The sequence below is a fragment of the Mytilus galloprovincialis genome, chromosome 1, assembly GCF_965363235.1.
Source record: "Mytilus galloprovincialis chromosome 1, xbMytGall1.hap1.1, whole genome shotgun sequence".
Lineage (NCBI taxonomy): Eukaryota > Metazoa > Mollusca > Bivalvia > Mytilida > Mytilidae > Mytilus > Mytilus galloprovincialis.
This window is the reverse complement of record NC_134838.1, coordinates 83,353,902-83,373,407: the sequence shown is the minus strand read 5'-3', so window position 1 is coordinate 83,373,407 and position 19,506 is coordinate 83,353,902. Positions and strand designations below refer to the sequence as shown.

General features: G+C 31.5%; 1 protein-coding gene across 1 annotated transcript in view; it reads right to left on the bottom strand.

Annotated features, from left to right (window-relative positions):
* LOC143042208 (tRNA (guanine(6)-N(2))-methyltransferase THUMP3-like) overlaps positions 1–19,506 on the bottom strand; it is a 23,114-nt gene extending 3,608 nt beyond the window's left edge. The window contains exons 1-8 of the mRNA XM_076214479.1: positions 19,321–19,506; positions 15,032–15,109; positions 13,686–14,458; positions 13,109–13,178; positions 5,923–6,038; positions 5,200–5,287; positions 4,841–4,854; positions 4,039–4,162 (exon numbers count right to left, since the gene is read on the bottom strand). Coding sequence (XP_076070594.1) covers positions 4,039–4,162; positions 4,841–4,854; positions 5,200–5,287; positions 5,923–6,038; positions 13,109–13,178; positions 13,686–14,458; positions 15,032–15,109; positions 19,321–19,506 — 1,449 coding nt within the window. The remainder of the gene's footprint in view (positions 1–4,038; positions 4,163–4,840; positions 4,855–5,199; positions 5,288–5,922; positions 6,039–13,108; positions 13,179–13,685; positions 14,459–15,031; positions 15,110–19,320) is intronic.

Genomic DNA, 19,506 nt, shown 5'->3' with positions numbered 1-19,506 from the left:
AAGTGCGTACATTTTTTTAAATCAATATTTCTGGTCTGTTCCAATCTGTCCTTCACTATTGACAATGACTATATATTACATTTTCCCAAATTCACCCTTGGAAAAAATATTTAAATAGATTTTAATTTCATCAAATCTTATTTTTTGGGTATTATTTATATGTTTATGAATTATATTCTTTACACCAGAAATGTTATTTATAAACAAGCGTATGAGTTTAGTAATGACAAGTAAGACAGAGTTGTATATTATTCATCTGATAGTTCAAAATGGAAAGTTATAAGTTATAAGTTATCAGCCGTGTACACTGATCAATACCTGCAGAAGTGAAACGATGCATGAACTTGCAAGCCCGACAGGAAATCGCTTGAATACCTGGACGTGTCACCTCACACCCCTCACAATACCTTTGGAAGTAATACCTTTAGCCATGCTGGTGATCAGATGAGGGAAGATCAAAATATATTTGTTTATTACTTTAAAGAATTATGAACAAATTAGATTTTCGAAAACAATTTTCACGGAACACTTATTTATGATTTCAACTTTGACTTTTCACCTAATTCCAATATCAACAGTTTAAAAACAACAGACCATGGTAATTTAAAAAAAGTAAGAATATTTTTCGTATCAAGTTAGTTAGTCGGATAAAACAACCGTACGATTGACAAGATATCGACACGCAATTACGACTACATCGGTTACTGTAGTTTTGTTTCTTTGTGGTTTATAGACATATCGTTTTTATCAATCGGAAAAGAAGACAAAATGGCGGATCGCAGAGAATTGATACTCTAAATTTAAAATCGATGGTGAATGCTTATCTAGCGGAATAAAACTTTAATATCTATGAATTTGAGCATTTTTATACAGAATGAACATAATATCAATTTTTGATTTTTTTGCGAAGTTTCCCTTTAAACCTTTTTTGTAAACCTGATTTTTGGGTTTATATGACTGTAAAGAAGTAATTGGCAAAGAAAAAAATCATGTGGAGGTGCACTTCTTTTTTAGCTACAGCCCTTTGGAAGTGCCCAATTTTGATGATTTTCCCATTTTTCATAACTTTTTACTCATTTTTGGGCTATTATCGGGAAAAAAATAACAGTTCCACAATTAAACTTTTTTTCATATTTTCAATAAAGATGAGGTGGACCAATCTGAATAATTTAAACTTAAAAAAATTTGTAAGGGTTCCACAGAACCCAGTGTCTCGCCTACATTTGCTGTTAATCCCAGACTCAACAAAAATGAGGAAAAACATTAATAAAAATTTCCCTCTCGATACTGTCTTTTGATTGAAAGAAGCTTCCAAGTTTGGTAAAAAATCCATGATAGTTTATGAATCTAATAAATGTTTTATAAACTTTAACTGCAGACTGTATGTAATGTTAACTGGAAGAAAAACTAAGTCCATTTATAAGTAAAATACGGAAAAAGTGAATTTTTTTTTTACAAAATTTACTTCTGAATAATATCTTATGATCAGAAACAAGCTTTTGTCTAAGTTTGGTAGAAATCCAGGATAGTTTAAGAACATTATAAAAATTTTAAAAACTTAAACCACAGAGTGAATGTTTTGTTTCTGGCAAAAAAAGTCCATTTATAAGTAAAATACGGAAAAGTGGAAATTTATTTTTACAAAATTTTCTTCTTGATACTACCTTATGATCATAAACAAGCTTCTGTCCAAGTTTGGTACAAATCAAGGATAGTTTATGAAAATTGTTAAAATTTTAAAAACTTTAACCACAGAGTGAATGTAATGTTTCCTCGTAGAAAAACTAAGTCCATTTATAAGTAAAATACGGAAAAAATGGAATTTTATTTTTACAAAATTTACTTCTGGATACTTTCTTATGATCATAAACAAGCTTCTGTCCAAGTTTGGTAGAAATTCAGTATAGTTTAAGAAAGTTATTAAAATTTCAAAAACTTTAACCACAGAGTGAATATTTGTGGACGCCGCCGCCGCCGACGAAATGTAGGATCGCTTAGTCTCGCTTTTTCGACTAAAGTCGAAGGCTCGACAAAAACTATAGGTAGGTGTAAATATAAGTTTTATCATATTTTGATGCTTTTTCGTGTCAAACTTACCATGCTGTTAATTATGTAAATTTGTGATTTTTCTCTTTTTTAAGAACAACATGCATAATATTTCAACTTCTTTAATATAGTTTTCCCCTATTAGTCTTTGTTAAATTTGCACTTTTCAGAAAAATGTACAGAAGCTATCTTTGATTCAAATAAAGAAATACTTGGCATGAGTAAAGTTTTATCCTGTCCAGTACTATAGAAAAAATTTCACATAATATTTCATTGCATACATATAGATTATTACATTGATACAAGTGGATTATCAGATTTATCCAATCTCGATAGTTAAATTATCAATTTTAAAGTCCGAGCCTCGGCAAGGACTTTAAAATTTATAATTTAACTATTGAGATTGGATAAATTCGATAATCCACGCGTTACTATGTAATAATCTGTTCTCTAATGATTTTAAAAAAGATAAATTTCCTTTTTTCTAAACCAAAATCCCCTTTGAGTGCCTTCCACGAAGTTGTCAATTTCATAAACACCTGTTAGACATTTTGATCATTTCAGGGAGCTGAGAAAGGTCATGACCCTTTGACTCAGCCAATCATCTTCTGAGATTACAGGCAACCACATGTTGATCAAATTTTTTTTATACAATTGGTTCGGAAAGGGATATTTTTCCATAGAATTAGAGAAAATAAAATAACCATCACTGGAAGTAAACCAATCACATTTCTCCCCTTATCTAATCTGTGTACAAGGTTTAGGAACCATGTAACCTCAAGTTTACAAAATATTCAATAGAAACTCCAAATAAAAAAACAATAGTGATTTGAAATACCCAAGACATATGTTTATGAAACAGAAATGTTTTACTGCAATAAAATGTAGAATTAATTACCTACAACTGTCAAATTCAAGGGAATATTTTTTTCAACCTATTTTTGTATACAACCGGATGTGACGTACCATGATTTGGTGGTATTACACCTAGACGTATTTATTTGATACAGCTCTGAGTGAGCTCATTCAAGGCATAGACATGAGCTGAGAAAAATGAGCTGATCTTCATTGCCTTTAGACGTCTTACGTTTAAACATTCTTTGTTGTATAGAATAAAAACAAATAGAAGAAACTAGTTATTGACACATCTTCAAAATAACTGAATAAAATTTGAAACTGAATAAATGGGGAATGTGTCCATGGGTCTTGCATGTAATGTTATAAAGGGACATAACTAAAAAACTGTATAAGTGACGCTACCAAAATTTGTACTTGAGCTTTGTGGTAATAAGCATTAAGTTACATAACATTTAGATAAGGCAAACTAAAGTTAGTGAACAGAAACAAAAAAATCAGCAATATTTTCGTTTGTAAAGGAGTGTAACTCTAGAACAGTAAAAGAGACACCACCAAAATTCAAACTTGATCTGTCTTTTGTGGTAATAAGCATTGTGAATAAATGTCATAACATTTGGTTGAGTCAAACTAAAGTTAGAGAACAGAAATGAAAAATTCAACAATTTTTCTATTTATAAATGGCATTACTCTAGAACAGTAAAAGTGACACCACCAAAATTCAAATTTGATCTGTTTTTGTGGTAATAAGCATTGTGTATTAGTTTCGTAACATTTGGTTGTGGCAAAAAAAAGTTAGAGAATGGAAAATAATTTTGGGACATACATACTTACAGACAAGGTTAAAAGTTAATGCCCCCTCCGCATCAGCTAGGGCATATAAATAATAATATACAATAATATTTTAACTTTACCAGGTGGCATCTTTCTACCAAATCTTTCATTAATTATGGCTTCATAATGTAGATTTTATGATATTGTAACATCAACTAAACCTTCATAATTCAGCAACAAGTTTGTAAAAAAAGAAAGTACATTTATTTAAATACATGGTGTCTAACAACTGCTTGGTTGTCAAGTGCAAACATTAAAGGGAAATAAATCAGTACATCCTATTACATCAGTAAGATTTCTTACCTGGTTAATTCCCTTTTTGTCCTGGGTCAGAAAACATGCCCTTCCTGATTTAAGTTTTGTCACTCTAGACATCTCATATAGTACTTTAGGGTATAAACTAGAATTTGCTTTCTTAGAACCCAATCTACAAAATCCATCAAACAAATATATGAATTCGGCAATTTTGTTCAAGAAAAGATGAAGGCAGTAAGTATGATAATAACTTATTGTAGATGATTTTTTGCCAAAACCAGGTCATTTTTTCATATCTGAAATACTTAATGATTATGAATTTAAGCATTATGCCTATAATAAATATAAAAAAGAAGATGTTGTATGATTGCCTATGAGACAAAATGACACAGAAATTAACAACATTAGAACATTAGATCACCATACGGCCTTCAACAATGAGCACAGCCCATACCAAATAGTCCGCTATAAAAGACACCGTAATGACAATGTAAAACAATTAAAACAAGAAAACTCACGGCCTTATTTATGTACAAAAAATTAAAAAAAAAACAAACATGTAGCGCATAAACAAATGACAACCACTAAATTATAAATAGGCTCCTGACTGGGTTGGCACATACATACAGCATTTGGCGGAATTAAACATGTTAGGGTGATCCCAACCCTTCCCTAACCTGGGACAGTGATGTAATAGTACAACATAAGAAAGAACTATAAATATCAGATGAAAAATGCTTAACACATCAGATGGATAAAAATAAGTATGGCTCCCACATTTGTAATGTTCTGTCAATCATTAACATTGTGAATTACTGCATTTAACATGTTAAACATTGTACAAACTTACCTTACACCAAATGGCTGAAAGAATAAATAAAATTAAGATCAACTTGCATTGTGCTATGAAAGTGTTGCAATCCAAAATTAGCTAGTCAATGGCAACAGCAAAGTATAAATTATAGTTATCTCCCCTTTGTTGCTATGGAACATTTGTTGATGTAATATAATATGTTTGTCTTACACTTGCATTAAACATATATATAATAATTCAAAGATGGATGTAAAATACTTCTCTTTAAATCAATCACAAAGAGTGGAATCTTATTTCAACAATGGTATGCTTTTAATATCAAAATATATTTCAATTTCCGATTCCATTTCTTAAATTTTATGGTAAAAAACTATATTGACAAGATATATACATACCAAATCAGTTATAAACACGGTAACCGATTCATCCTGTAAAGGGAGATTAGTGGCATCCCATTTAATGGTTTGTACTTTTATATCAGGTCTGAAAATAAAAGATTTGTATAATGTATAACACAATTACAACCTGTTCACACCAATAAATGACAAATCTAATCCATGTCATTTGGTGGATAGTTGTCTCATTGGCAATCATATCATATCTCAATATTTTATATTTATAGCTATATAAGTGTACCGTAAAAAGAAAAAATAGAGTTGCATAGAACATGTCTGTTCTTTCCAGAGAGGTACTGTTATTCAAAATATGATGATCATAATTAAAACAAGAAATATATTTCTGAGTTTTGATATTAGTATAATGATGCAAAAATATCTAAATCTACTGTAATCTTAATTAACATTTACATGCTGTTTTACACTGATAATTGATATGCTTAAATTCTAATTAAAGGTATATGAAATATAAAACTTACAAAAAAACCTTCACAAGTATTTTCTCCTAAGTGATGGTTTAACATCTAACATTTTTTTTTATGATAAGCTCTTTAAAAGTGATGGTACAGTATTTTGGCAATGTGGAGGATTTTTTTTTTTCAAATCTGGTTTGAAAAGATGCTGAGATTCTTCTCAAAATGCATAAGAAGCAAATTTTAAGTTGTGAAGCTGCTTATTTACCTAAATTGTTTAAGTTATTTCAAATCAGCTAGCTGGACTTACTTTTCCTTCTCTGCTTGAAGTTTATTAACATACTCTACGTTCTCTACTGTTCTGTCTACAGCTTTTCTGACAATTTCTCCAGCTAAATATGTACCTTCTGGCCAGTATAAAGCTGCCTAAAGAATAAAACATTTAATATTATTATAGCTCTCCAGCTAAATATGTACCTTCTGGCCAGTATAAAGCTGCCTAAAGAATAAAACATTTAATATTATTATAGCTCTCCAGCTAAATATGTACCTTCTGGCCAGTATAAAGCTGCCTAAAGAATAAAACATTTAATATTATTATAGCTCTCCAGCTAAATATGTACCTTCTGGCCAGTATAAAGCTGCCTAAAGAATAAAACATTTAATATTATTATAGCTCTCCAGCTAAATATGTACCTTCTGGCCAGTATAAAGCTGCCTAAAGAATAAAACATTTAATATTATTATAGCTCTCCAGCTAAATATGTACCTTCTGGCCAGTATAAAGCTGCCTAAAGAATAAAACATTTAATATTATTATAGCTCTCCAGCTAAATATGTACCTTCTGGCCAGTATAAAGCACCCTAAAGAATAAAACATTTAATATTATTATAGCTCTCCAGCTAAATATGTACCTTCTGGCCAGTATAAAGCACCCTAAAGAATAAAACATTTAATATTATTATAGCTCTCCAGCTAAATATGTACCTTCTGGCCAGTATAAAGCACCCTAAAGAATAAAACATTTAATATTATTATAGCTCTCCAGCTAAATATGTACCTTCTGGCCAGTATAAAGCACCCTAAAGAATAAAACATTTAATATTATTATAGCTCTCCAGCTAAATATGTACCTTCTGGCCAGTATAAAGCACCCTAAAGAATAAAACATTTAATATTATTATAGCTCTCCAGCTAAATATGTACCTTCTGGCCAGTATAAAGCACCCTAAAGAATAAAACATTTAATATTATTATAGCTCTCCAGCTAAATATGTAGCTTCTGGCCAGTATAAAGCACCCTAAAGAATAAAACATTTAATATTATTATAGCTCTCCAGCTTAATATGTAGCTTCTGGCCAGTATAAAGCACCCTAAAGAATAAAACATTTAATATTATTATAGCTCTCCAGCTAAATATGTACCTTCTGGCCAGTATAAAGCACCCTAAAGAATAAAACATTTAATATTATTATAGCTCTCCAGCTAAATATGTACCTTCTGGCCAGTATAAAGCACCCTAAAGAATAAAACATTTAATATTATTATAGCTCTCCAGCTTAATATGTAGCTTCTGGCCAGTATAAAGCACCCTAAAGAATAAAACATTTAATATTATTATAGCTCTCCAGCTAAATATGTAGCTTCTGGCCAGTATAAAGCACCCTAAATAATAAAACATTTAATATTATTATAGCTCTCCAGCTAAATATGTACTTTTCATAGCTCTTATCTTGATAATTAAATTCTGTACTTTGGAAAATAATTAAAATGAATAATTTCTGATAATTAGTACAGCTGATATAATGGGTAATAGTTTAAAGTCAAACTGTCTAATCAAGTCTCTCAATATGAGTAGACCCAGCTTTAAATGATTCTTGCCTGTATCTTCAAAACACTCTCTGAAGGGATTAATTACCATAAAACTTATGTAAAAATTTAATCATTGCTGCCTCCTTTGAAGAAAATGTATTTAATATGGAGCTTTTAAGAAAAATGAATTTTGCTTTGGTTTAATGCTATTGTTCAAATATTGAATATTTTAAGATAATTAATTTCTACCATATTTAAAGAAAACTTCAAAGCATAGTGCTTGTGGGCACTGAAGGGTAAAGATTGCTTTCAAGTTGCATTGTTGTGAAATTCAAATTGAATAATAGCCAACAACAACATTATTTTTCTCCAAATTCTGATCTTTGGGGAGTTCAGATTTTTCAAACTGGCTGCTATTCACTTAAACATAGGGGGTGAGCCTTTAAATTATATTTTTTTATTAAAAGCAATATTAAAAAGAATGTTTAATTTAGTGCAGTTGGTGCATTATATACTCTAGTTAATACTGAAACTTAAAATTTTCCAAAAAGATGCCTGAATAAAAAAATAATTGCTGGTGAACTGTGGGACATGGAAATTAGACTTTCCTAGATATTGTCTCATATAACAGATTCATACACAATGTACAACTGTCTCATTTTATTTAAATGGTTTTTTGACCAGTAAGGTTATACAAATACACTGATTTATGTAAATTAAATATCTGAGCATGAGATATCAATAATAAATAGCATGATATTGGTTGAATATTCATCTCACTGCACTATGGTGTCACAACTATTAAAGGCAGTGAACCTTTGCAGATATCAGATATCAAGCCAGACACAAAGGAGGGTTTCAAATGACATGAATGTAATCTTTACCCTCACCCCCCAAAAATAAACCCCCCAAAACAACAGCTAAATGATTACAACTAAACTGTCAAACTGATGATAAAATATGATGACAAAGTTACATGAAAAATGCTCAAAGTATTTTTGAGTTATTGTCTGAAAACTTGAAAATCACCTTCTTTTTATGAATAAATCCCCATAATTCGGACATGTACTGGAAATCATGCTAGCTGGTAAGTCTTAGATTGAGATTAAATTCAATGAGACAGTAATAGAATAACAAATGTTCAACAAAAAAATATATTTAGAGGTCATCGTTCATATTAATGCAACCACTAAAATTGTTTGTGTCTAAATAACTTGTAATTCAGTCTAGTGTCTAGTAAGTCTTAAGATACAGGCAAATTAAAGATGATGCTCTTGATCAGTATAATTCAACAAGTGCTCCAGCTTAAAATAAAAATAAGAAGCTATGACATAATTGCCAATGAGACAATTCTCCACCAGGACTAAACGACAAAGAAGTTGTCAACTTAAGGTCACTGTATGGCCTTCAACAATGAGCAAAACCCATCCCAAAACGTAAGCTATAAAAAAACAAAAATGACAAATGTAAAACATTTAAAACTAGAAAACAAATGGACTGATTTATGTATAAAACAATTAACGAAAAACAAATATGATATACAACAACAAACCACAAGCACTGATTTACAAGCTACTGACTTGGGACAGGCATATTCAACATGTGGCAGGGTTAAACATGATTGATGGCACCTAACCCTCCCCCTATCATGGAATAACAGATATTAAAATAGAATAATTTTTTAGCTGCATTGCTTCTGAAACTGCATGAAACACTGAGAATTTCAATTATACTTATAGCAAAAAAAGTTGATTCCTGACCCTTTCTCCAATAAATTCTAAAGACAATTAAAGTTTTTATTCACTTCTGTTTAAATAATAAAGACACAAAGTTAGAAATTTCAAAATGCCTTAAAACTTTGTCAAGGGAGACTATAAGTTATCTACGTTCATATCCGTAGATATGGATATTTTAACACCCTGAAGTACCCCAGTACACCATGAGGCGTAGCCGAAGAGTGTACAGGGTACTGAAGGGTGTTAAAATATCCATATCTACGGATATAAAGGTAGATAGCGAATTTGTCCCCGGTCTTAGTCCGAATCGGGCGAGTTTTATGGAAATTCGGGTACAAAGTGTAACCTGAAAACAACGTTTTTTTCATTATCTAAAAATGTTTTAATGAAATTTGGAAATTTTACATATTTTTTACGGTGTGTAGGGTACTACCATGGTAGAACCCTACTGGTAGTCAAATATAAGACGTTTTTAATACGGAGACAGAAAAACTGGATTGAGTCAAATTTGGCCCTCAATGTTGTGAGAGTTACGTCATAGATGGTTTGACATCAATGTGGTTCATTTGCATAGCTAGGTCAGTAGTCCCATTCCTTGAAAATGTGGCAGTCAAGTGATGCATTTAATGAAATGAGTGTAAATGATCGGCATAATAGGACAAAATCGCTAATGAATTAAATATGTAATTACAAACATCATGGAATATCTACAGAATTCAATATTTCACAAGGAGCAATCACGGAACTAAGGAAAACTTGCATGAAGTTCCCCGGGATAATGGTTAGCAACGTCCGGGGATATGGGTTAGCAACAACCAGGGGCTATGGGTTTTGTAACGACGTGCGTTAACCAATCAAAATCCTAGATATATACTAAGCCGGGGATAAAAGAGTGTGTTTCTCTCAACAAACATGTTATACATTATGTATTATGTTTCACTGCCTTATCAATAACTATGTATGTGCTACACTATTTTCTCTTTTCCACCATACTTTCTTTTACATATATAAATAATAATGCTTATGGTTTTATTCCTTGCTTTCAAGATAAATCTGCTTTTATTATAGTTTTCACACATTAACAAGTTATAAATCTGTATCAGTGTCAGCTATCATTGTATTCTTTCTGTACAAACACAGTAAATTCAATCAAAACTTTGGTGTTATTGTTTAAATGGGATTTGTTGATAAAAAGAAATTGATGTTTTCAATTATCAGAGTATAGTCAGACAATTTATGACAAAGTTTATGTAACCATTATTGGAAATTAGATGCCGACCATGACAGAACTGTCTAAGTGAAAGTATAATATGCCCATCAAATCTTAAATCATCAGGAAAGCTTTCAGTTTAACAATAAATACTTGTAATGCTCATGTGATTCTTACTTTCCGTGAAAAACTAGAAAAAAAACCAAACATGTCATCTGACAGACCATAGGAATATTGATGATTACGTTTCTGACTTTGTACCACACTTTCCATTTAAGGAAATTTACTAAGAGGTCAATTGATGGTAGATATTAATGATACTTGTCACATTCATGAATTTGTACAGAATCTTTTAAAAGAAATAGGACAAATAGGTCAACTGTTAAATACAGAAAGATGGCAATTTGCTATCAAATGGAATCAACTTGATAAAAGACAATCACTTTTTTATGCTGTTTCTATTTCCAAATATAAAAAGAAATGTGCAATATGCAACCAACAGCAGACAAAACTTGATGCAAATAAATATTTTGAACCGAAAATTGATTGTCTGTGGCATTAAAGCATATTTTTATAGTAGGGTTTTTAGAAAGTAGTTTGTGGCTGTGTAAACCAATATATTAATAGAAATGTTACAAACAACAATTTCAAAAAGTATTGCTAAATCAAACCATTTTTACTGCAACCTAGACATTTCTAAAGCTAGTTTCATCTTCTTATCAATGTTACATAGTAGAGTGAAATTTATATTTATTTTGACAAGTATAAATTTATTTGATTTATGAAGTAATTTTACAAATTACTGTGAAATGACAGTGTTACATCAATTACCCTGGTGCTAATCTGAAGTCATGAATCTTAGATACTCATGATTTATGAGGGTTTATTGATATTGTTACTAGTTGTAGCTGATAAAAACAATTTACAATTAATCATGTTTATCAGTTTAATCAAGTTCTTTAAAGATTGACAAATAAATTAAACAATGTTAAATTTCTAATTTATAGAACTGTGAACATTACTGCAAGGACTGACAAAATTGTTAATTCTTTCACTTTTTGTCATGAATAAACTTTGATTGATCTCACAAGGATTTATAATAAATATCCAAATCCAAATACTTTTCATTGGTACCATTTTAAGGCCAATGCTGACAAAAAAAACCAATGCCAACTCTGAATGGTTTTTTTATGTGCCAAACTGGCTTTTCATTATCAGGTAAAATTAGCAGATTAGCAATATCAATCCATTATCTAATACCAAATATTTCATCACCTGTTTAAAGTTGTCAAACCATGTGATCAATATCATTGGTAAGCATATAAAGTGTTAGTTCTACTGTCATATTAAGCATTTCTAGATTTTTACCAATGATTTTTGTTTTTTTATTTTTGACATTTCCGTAGAGGTTTATCCTATTCTTCAATGTGAAAGCTTTATTAACAATATTTACAGTTTTATGACCAACTCAAAGTAAGAAACACTTTTATGGGTTTAAATAATTAACACATCTATTTTGCCTTTAGGGGGTCGTTAACACACTTCTAGCCATCACAGACAATTAATTGCAACAGCCGCAACCAAATCTGATATTTACTATGTTTTGTAATACCTTTGTGTTTCAATCAATTACATAAACTGTTCTAGTTATAGCATACAATACTTTCATTTTCTTATTGTAACTTTATCAGCCATTATTGTACCATACCTTTTGGAACCCAACAAATAAATAAAACGCCAGCAAATTCACAATGGCAATGTTGTATCATTCTTGAGATAAATTCTATCATGTGTGCTTCCCCCGATATTTCTCTTTTGATCTTCATTTTTATCAAAATTGTTATGCAGTGTATCCAAAATATGCTTTATTCATACATTATTTCCAACTAAGTTATCTAACAAATTTTTGATGTAACCTGTTGTGATTTTTAACCTTTTATATAAAAAAGAAGATGTGTTATGATTGCCAATGAGACAACTATCCACAAAAGACCAAAATGACACAGACATTAACAACTATAGGTAACCGTACGGCCTTCAACATAGTATTTTTAAAACAGTTATATTGTTTGGCAAATGATTATGACCCTTAAAATCATCCAATCATCTTTTGAGATCACCAGCAACCACACGTTGATTAAATTTCATATACAATTGGTTTGGAAAGGGATAAATTTCCATAGAATTAGAGAAACTGTTATCAACAACAGCAAAGAATTCTAAAAAGTATCCTAAAGATGGTGGTAAGGGATTACTTTCTCTCAATGTATTTGCTGGATACTGTTTACGAATTTTTTTTCGTCCTTCCAGCTTGTCATTCAAGATGTTTTCTACAAATTAGTGGAAAAGCAACATGCAAGCTATTTCGTTGCTTTTGTTCATCGTGAAGTGACCTTTTTATTTCTGGTTTGTTTATATAAATAAGTAGATGTGGTATGATTGCAAATGAGACAACTCTCCATATACTCCCTCTTCAGGACCCACCATGCACTTTTGAGTTGAGGTCTGTGTTAAAGGACACATTGTGAATTTGAGACGAAGAACAGTAATGGAAGCAATGTTCTTCTACTTTTAGTTTTTTTTTTAGAGATTTCCATGTCAATATTATAAAAACATTTTTATTGTAGTTTTTATGAAATGTTGTATTTGGTAAACATTTGAGAAAATACATTACAATGTTGTTTATTTGAATGCCGCATAAAGCAACCACATAAAATAGCACTCTATAAACCATACCTGTATAGGAATGACACCACTGCCACACATTGGGTCACAAATTATCTCCCCTGGCTGGATTTTACACAACCTAAAATACAGAGAGGATTTCTATCATTTTAAAGCATACATAATGTTCTTCTTATTACATGTAACCAGCCACGCCTGCTGTATCTTTGTTAGATGTATGTCTATTTTTGTCCATCTGATGAGTAAAGCCTTTTTCAACTGATGTAATAGTTCGTTCTTATGTTGTACTGTTAAACCACTGTCCCATGTTAGAGGAGGGTTGAGATCCCTCTGACATGCTAATCCCCCTCCCCACATTCTGTATGTATGTGCCTGTCCAAAGTCAGTAAAAATAGTTGATTAAAATATTATTTATAAGTTTCAGAGTAGTTCCTACATATATTTGATTTGATTGTTAAGCCTCAGTGTGATAACTATGCTTTACTATATTATTGATTTGAGTGTGATCACTCCCATAAAATATTTTTTTTCCATTTCAATAACGGTGTTTCCTTAAATATGTGAGGCTGACATAAAGGTCTTTCATAGAAACCTAAATGATTCTAATCTGTTCCTTATTTTGTTTTACCTGAGCATATTATAAGCTATTGTTGGTCTAAGTGTTGTTGGTCCAAATGCTATGGTATGTCTTCTGTGCAAACTCTGCCTGGTTAAAGCCAAACCAACTCTTACATCGTCACTATCTATATATAACATAACCTCAATGTCAAATTCTTTCATTGAAACATTCCATTTAAAATAATTGTAAACAGCAGCTCCAAAATTAGACTGTGCTCCCATAGAATCAAAACTATGATTAAGTCCTGTCCTATGACAAGTTACTCTGAATGCAGGTTTATCTGGACTGTATTCTGTCAGTTTTGGCCTTTTAGCCATTGGCTCTGTATTTGAATCTGGTTTTGTGTCATCAGCTGTCTCAGCCTCTTGTACATTGTCTTCTTTCTTTTTGTCAACTTTCTCTTCCTCTTTAGAATTTTCAAGTCTTTCTGATGTTTTCTCTAAATTCTTTATATCCTCTAATTCAGTTACCAAGGTTACATTATCTTTATCAGCAACATTGTTTTCTGATGAAATTTTATTTTGTGCAAACTTTTTCCTCTCCTCTTTTTTCTTTTCCATCCTTTCTTTCATCTTTTGTCGTTTTGACTTTTTCACTACATTGTCCCCTTTTTGAGGTTTATGTATTCTGGAAGATAATACTGGTTCTCCCAACTCAACAGGGATAACATCTGGTTTAGAATTGATTGGTTGTTTAAATGTAAACACTTCCCTCCATGCCCTTAAACCAGTCTCCCAGTCTACACTTCTAACCAGTTCTCTAAGACGACCCATACTCTCAAGCTAAAACATATAAATAAATGCTTTTTACACAAAGTTGATATCTATATTTTGGAATCCAAGAATTTAAATTTGTCTTATTTCGTGTCCAGTTCTGTCTTTCCTATATATGAATCATATATGTATTTCAACAAATATAGCTTTATATTTTCAAATTATGTAAAAGTAACCCAAAAGTATTGACAGGCAGTGAAAAGTAGCATATATGCTCTTTCCTGTACCCTGAATGACTCTAAAACTGCATTTCAACATGAATTATTCCCCTTCCTGGTGAAAAGCACTGGTTTTCTGCATAAAACACAGTTTTTATTCACCTGGTTTCACTTGTTAGAAGCCTTAACTAAAGATAACATAATTGAAGTAAACTTTGAGATGATCAATTTAAAATTAAAAAACAAGTACACTGGATAAAACACCTTGCAAGAATCACATTAAAAATATACAGTGAAACCCGTCTGAACCAACATGACCATATATACCTCTAATACTAAAGAGGTTACCAAAATAAAATGTATGCTCAATATGCATGATATGGCTTCTTTCTTATTTTTGTAACCCTATCAATAATATGCTTACCTCATCTTCAGAAAACTTGAAGTCTGAAACTTTGGTCATAAGAACATAACAATTGTCTACACAACCAAGTTCTAGCACCTGAAATAAAACAATCAAAATCATATATATCACTCATATTTTTCTGTCTTGGTGTGCCCAGAGTTCGTTTAATGGTTGAATTGCTTTTAACTTTAGTATGCAGTTAGATTGTCAGGCAACTATTTGTACATTGCAGAGGTGAATTTAGGGAAAGCCGAGCCCCCCCTTTTAGTGGGGAAAATTTGGTTGATTATTTAGGGAATCACCAAATCATGACTGGAGCAACCCCCTCTCACGCAGTCAGTAGGCCCCAACTTATAAAAATTTCAGGATTTGCCACTGCATCAATATTATTTTAAAAGGGCTATTCATTATTTTGAATGATTTTCTGCCTGAAAATAAACAAAAAACCCAAACTGCTTACCATAGTAATTCCCTGCCGAGTGAAATTACTTTATCATTACATATAACAAATAAAAATAAAGACGTACAGAAATGATGATTCCCCTTACCAGACCCTCAATCGTGTATCAATACATTTAAACATGTTCAACAAGTTACTGTTTAGTTACACCTCCTAAACAACCCTCATGAATCAAAGTGTTTGTAAGCACTGAACAGTAAAGATTGCTTCAATTCATCAGTGGGAAGTAAAATTAAATATTGCATTGGTTGTAGTTGATTTAACAGCAATTCTAGATGAAGGAAGATAACTCCAATTTTTAAATATGGCTTTAACAATGACATCATTTATATTTTTAGAACAGATATTTGATTCCTGCACCTTGCAAACTTTAAGTTATTTTCTTGATAGGTGTAGCATTGTTTTGTGTCTTGAATATCTGAGCATATATTACAGTAATAAAATACTGAAAATGTTCATGGATAGGATGTACAGAATGTTATGATCAATGCACTATATTTTGTGTATTAAAAAGGTAGTGATAAGCCTTGAAGATTTAGATATCAAGTCAGTCCCATAAGGTTATGATTACATTTCTTGCAATCTTCATCTTAAACCAAGTTTTAATAGTAACAAGTCAAATTAGCATTTTAAAAGGAAGGAAAACAGTCACCTGGTTCAATTGGCTTCTAGTCAAATCGGCACCTATTTAAAGTTAATTTGGCATCTGATAATATCTAATATAATAAGTATAAATACTTTTAAAGATGTTTAAAGGATCTTTCAATTTCAATTAATCTAAAAAAAATTGGAGTTATTTTAACAACCCCTTATTTATTTTAATCTTTTTGCTTAAAATACTGAAAAGAGATATAGATTCAACTTATGTCAATTTAACCAGGTGCTAATCTTGACTATACCTGGTGCAGATTTGATCAAATACCGATTTAAAGGTGCCAGTTTATCCAGAATTATGTTTAAATTTATTTGTAGCATGTGCATGTAGCTATTCATTTAATTTGTAGTGAATATTAATTATTTTACATCTTGACTGTATAGGATAACTACTATCATGACTATGTCCCAGGTCAGATTTTACCACGTTGGGAACAACCACTCAATGTAATGACTATCCCTTTTATGAGGAGTAGATTTCAAGAAGGATTATATCTATACTGGTCTTTTAGAGTACACTGTTGGTGTACGTGATGGCCTGCTGTAGTCAGTAAATCACCAGGTTTGTAGTAGGTCTATCACGTGATGGCCTGCTGTAGTAAATCACCAGGTTTGTAGTAGGTCTATCACGTGATGGCCTGCTGTAGTAAATCACCAGGTTTGTAGTAGGTCTATCACGTGATGGCCTGCTGTAGTAAATCACCAGGTTTGTAGTAGGTCTATCACATGATGGCCTGCTGTAGTAAATCACCAGGTTTGTAGTAGGTCTATCACATGATGGCCTGCTGTAGTAAATCACCAGGTTTGTAGTAGGTCTATCACGTGATGGCCTGCTGTAGTAAATCACCAGGTTTGTAGTAGGTCTATCACGTGATGGCCTGCTGTAGTAAATCACCAGGTTTGTAGTAGGTCTATCACGTGATGGCCTGCTGTAGTAAATCACCAGGTTTGTAGTAGGTCTATCACGTGATGGCCTGCTGTAGTAAATCACCAGGTTTGTAGTAGGTCTATCTGATAAAGAAACTTTTCCAAAAGAACTACATCTATCTGATATTATATGGCCAAAACATGTCCAAGAATTTTGTAATATTGCTGGACTTTTTTATTATTAAAAATAAGACCCACTAAAATTAATTAAGAGATTTTCATCCCCGCCCGCCCCTCTGAAATCGTCCCGCCCAGATTTTTTTTATTTAAAAAAAAATATGATTTCCGGATTTTGGTCATGTTCTTAACCGATAACCATCGGTTATTTTGTTTCATTCAAAACTACCTGTTTCAAATTTCGATTTTGTCTCATTTCTTCGAGTAATCTAACAAAAATGATTAAGTCGACATATTCTGTTGCTCTTTGATGACAACATCATCTACCGAGAATAGAGATTGATTACGAGAAGGGCATGAAATATTCGGGTTACGAGTAAAACCTCACCTGTGTCCAATAACACAAATCGCTGTATGTTACAAATGTTTAGAAAACTGTGTTTTTGTTTTTATTTATCATATGTAATGACTTTGTATCAGGAAATTTGGACTGTGAATGATATTCAAAGCACAATAATCGTGGAACACATGGGTACAAAAAACATGACTGGATTAAAGAAATTGACACAAGCACAAACTTGTTAGATATATGACCATATATTGAGCTAAAAAAAGTCGACATATATTTGCATTTTATTATAGCAAGCCCTGTCGTTTTTTGTTGACAAACAGCAAACACCCTCTGTCCCAATACCCACAATATGGTCATTAAACAACAACTCCTTTTTGGTTAAGTTCATGTTTTACATCATAATTATATTTGCATCTTGCTTTAGCACCAACCCTATTATACTTTCAATAGATATAAGAAGATGTGGTATGAGTGCCATGAGACAACTCTCCATCAAAGTAGCAATTTATAAAAGTAACGCAAATCGCTGTATGTTACAAATGTTTAGAAAACCATGTTTTTGTTTTTATTTATCATATGTAATGACTTTGTATCAGGAAATTTGGACTGTGAATGATATTCAAAAGATGTTTACTATAAATAGGTTTCTAAAGTGGCAATTACATGTATAACAGCTAGTGGTTGCCAATCAGAGATATTTATTTAAGAGTTTGAAAAATCATGTACGATTCCTTATATTAAATCATTTAAATGAATAGCTACATGCACAGAACACTGCGGTAGCTTGAAAATAATCAATTTGGATTCAATTTTGTAATCATTTTTCTAAAATTATTATAGCTCAAGGTACGGCCTTCAAGACAAGAGCTTTGGCTCACACCAAACAGTAAGCTATAAAGGACCCCAAAAATTACTAGTGTAAATCCATTCAAACGGGAAAACTAATGGTCTAATCTATATAAAAACAAAAAACGAGAAACAGTTTTGAACCACATAAACAGAGAAACACTGAACACATACTGTTTGAGTTTTCATTTTATTCTGTACTCATATAAATACTTCAATTTGTGTTGCATACATTTGTACCAATACATTTGCTTAATTTTATGGGGACTACAAACCATCACTTAGAAAGCAAAATAAATTTGGTGTAGGTAAAGTCCAATTGAAGAGATCATTTCTCCACGTTTTTTATGTTTGCTATAAATAGGTTTCTAAAGTGGCAATTACATGTATAACAGCTAGTGGTGTCACGGAATAGAAGTTCCTTCATAATATAAGTTCCAAATGGAAACAATATTCTGGAATATTATTTCCACTGGAATATATATTACAGTAAATGTTCCTAAAGGAATAAATGGTATAGAATATGTGTTCCAACAGGAACAGGTATTATGAAATTGTTTATAACAAAGTTTCCATTGGAACTTATGTTATGTGGAACAAATATAGGTTGACAGTGGTTGCCAATCAGAGATATTTATTGAAGAGTTTGAAAAATCATGTACGATTCCTTATACATGTATATACATGTGTGTACATGATATAAGCTTATTTTACACTTGCTTATATCCCCTGCGGTACGAAGAACTCGTCACAAGAGGGTTTCATAAAAGTCTCCAGATAAAAGTTGTTCCAAATATGAATTTTTCCCCTTTTAAGTTAAAAAAAATCTATTTTTTTTCTTTTTTTCTTTTCTACAACAGTAAAATGATCTGTTGTCTGAGGGATAGTTCCTTCTTTCATTTGAGGGGTTGTTCCAAACCTGTTTCCAATATGAAAAAAATAGAAAATAACCTTTTTCACTTTGCTTATTGGCACTTTCAAAATGATTCGACCTCTTGACACTGTAACTTCTGCATTCAACTTTTCGACGGCCTCTTCCATAGCCGTTGGCTCAAATCCAGTTGTCACAGTTGCTTCAATCTCACAAAGTATGTCTTTTTCGTCAGTAGACATGTTGTCGTTTGTGGGCGCAGACAT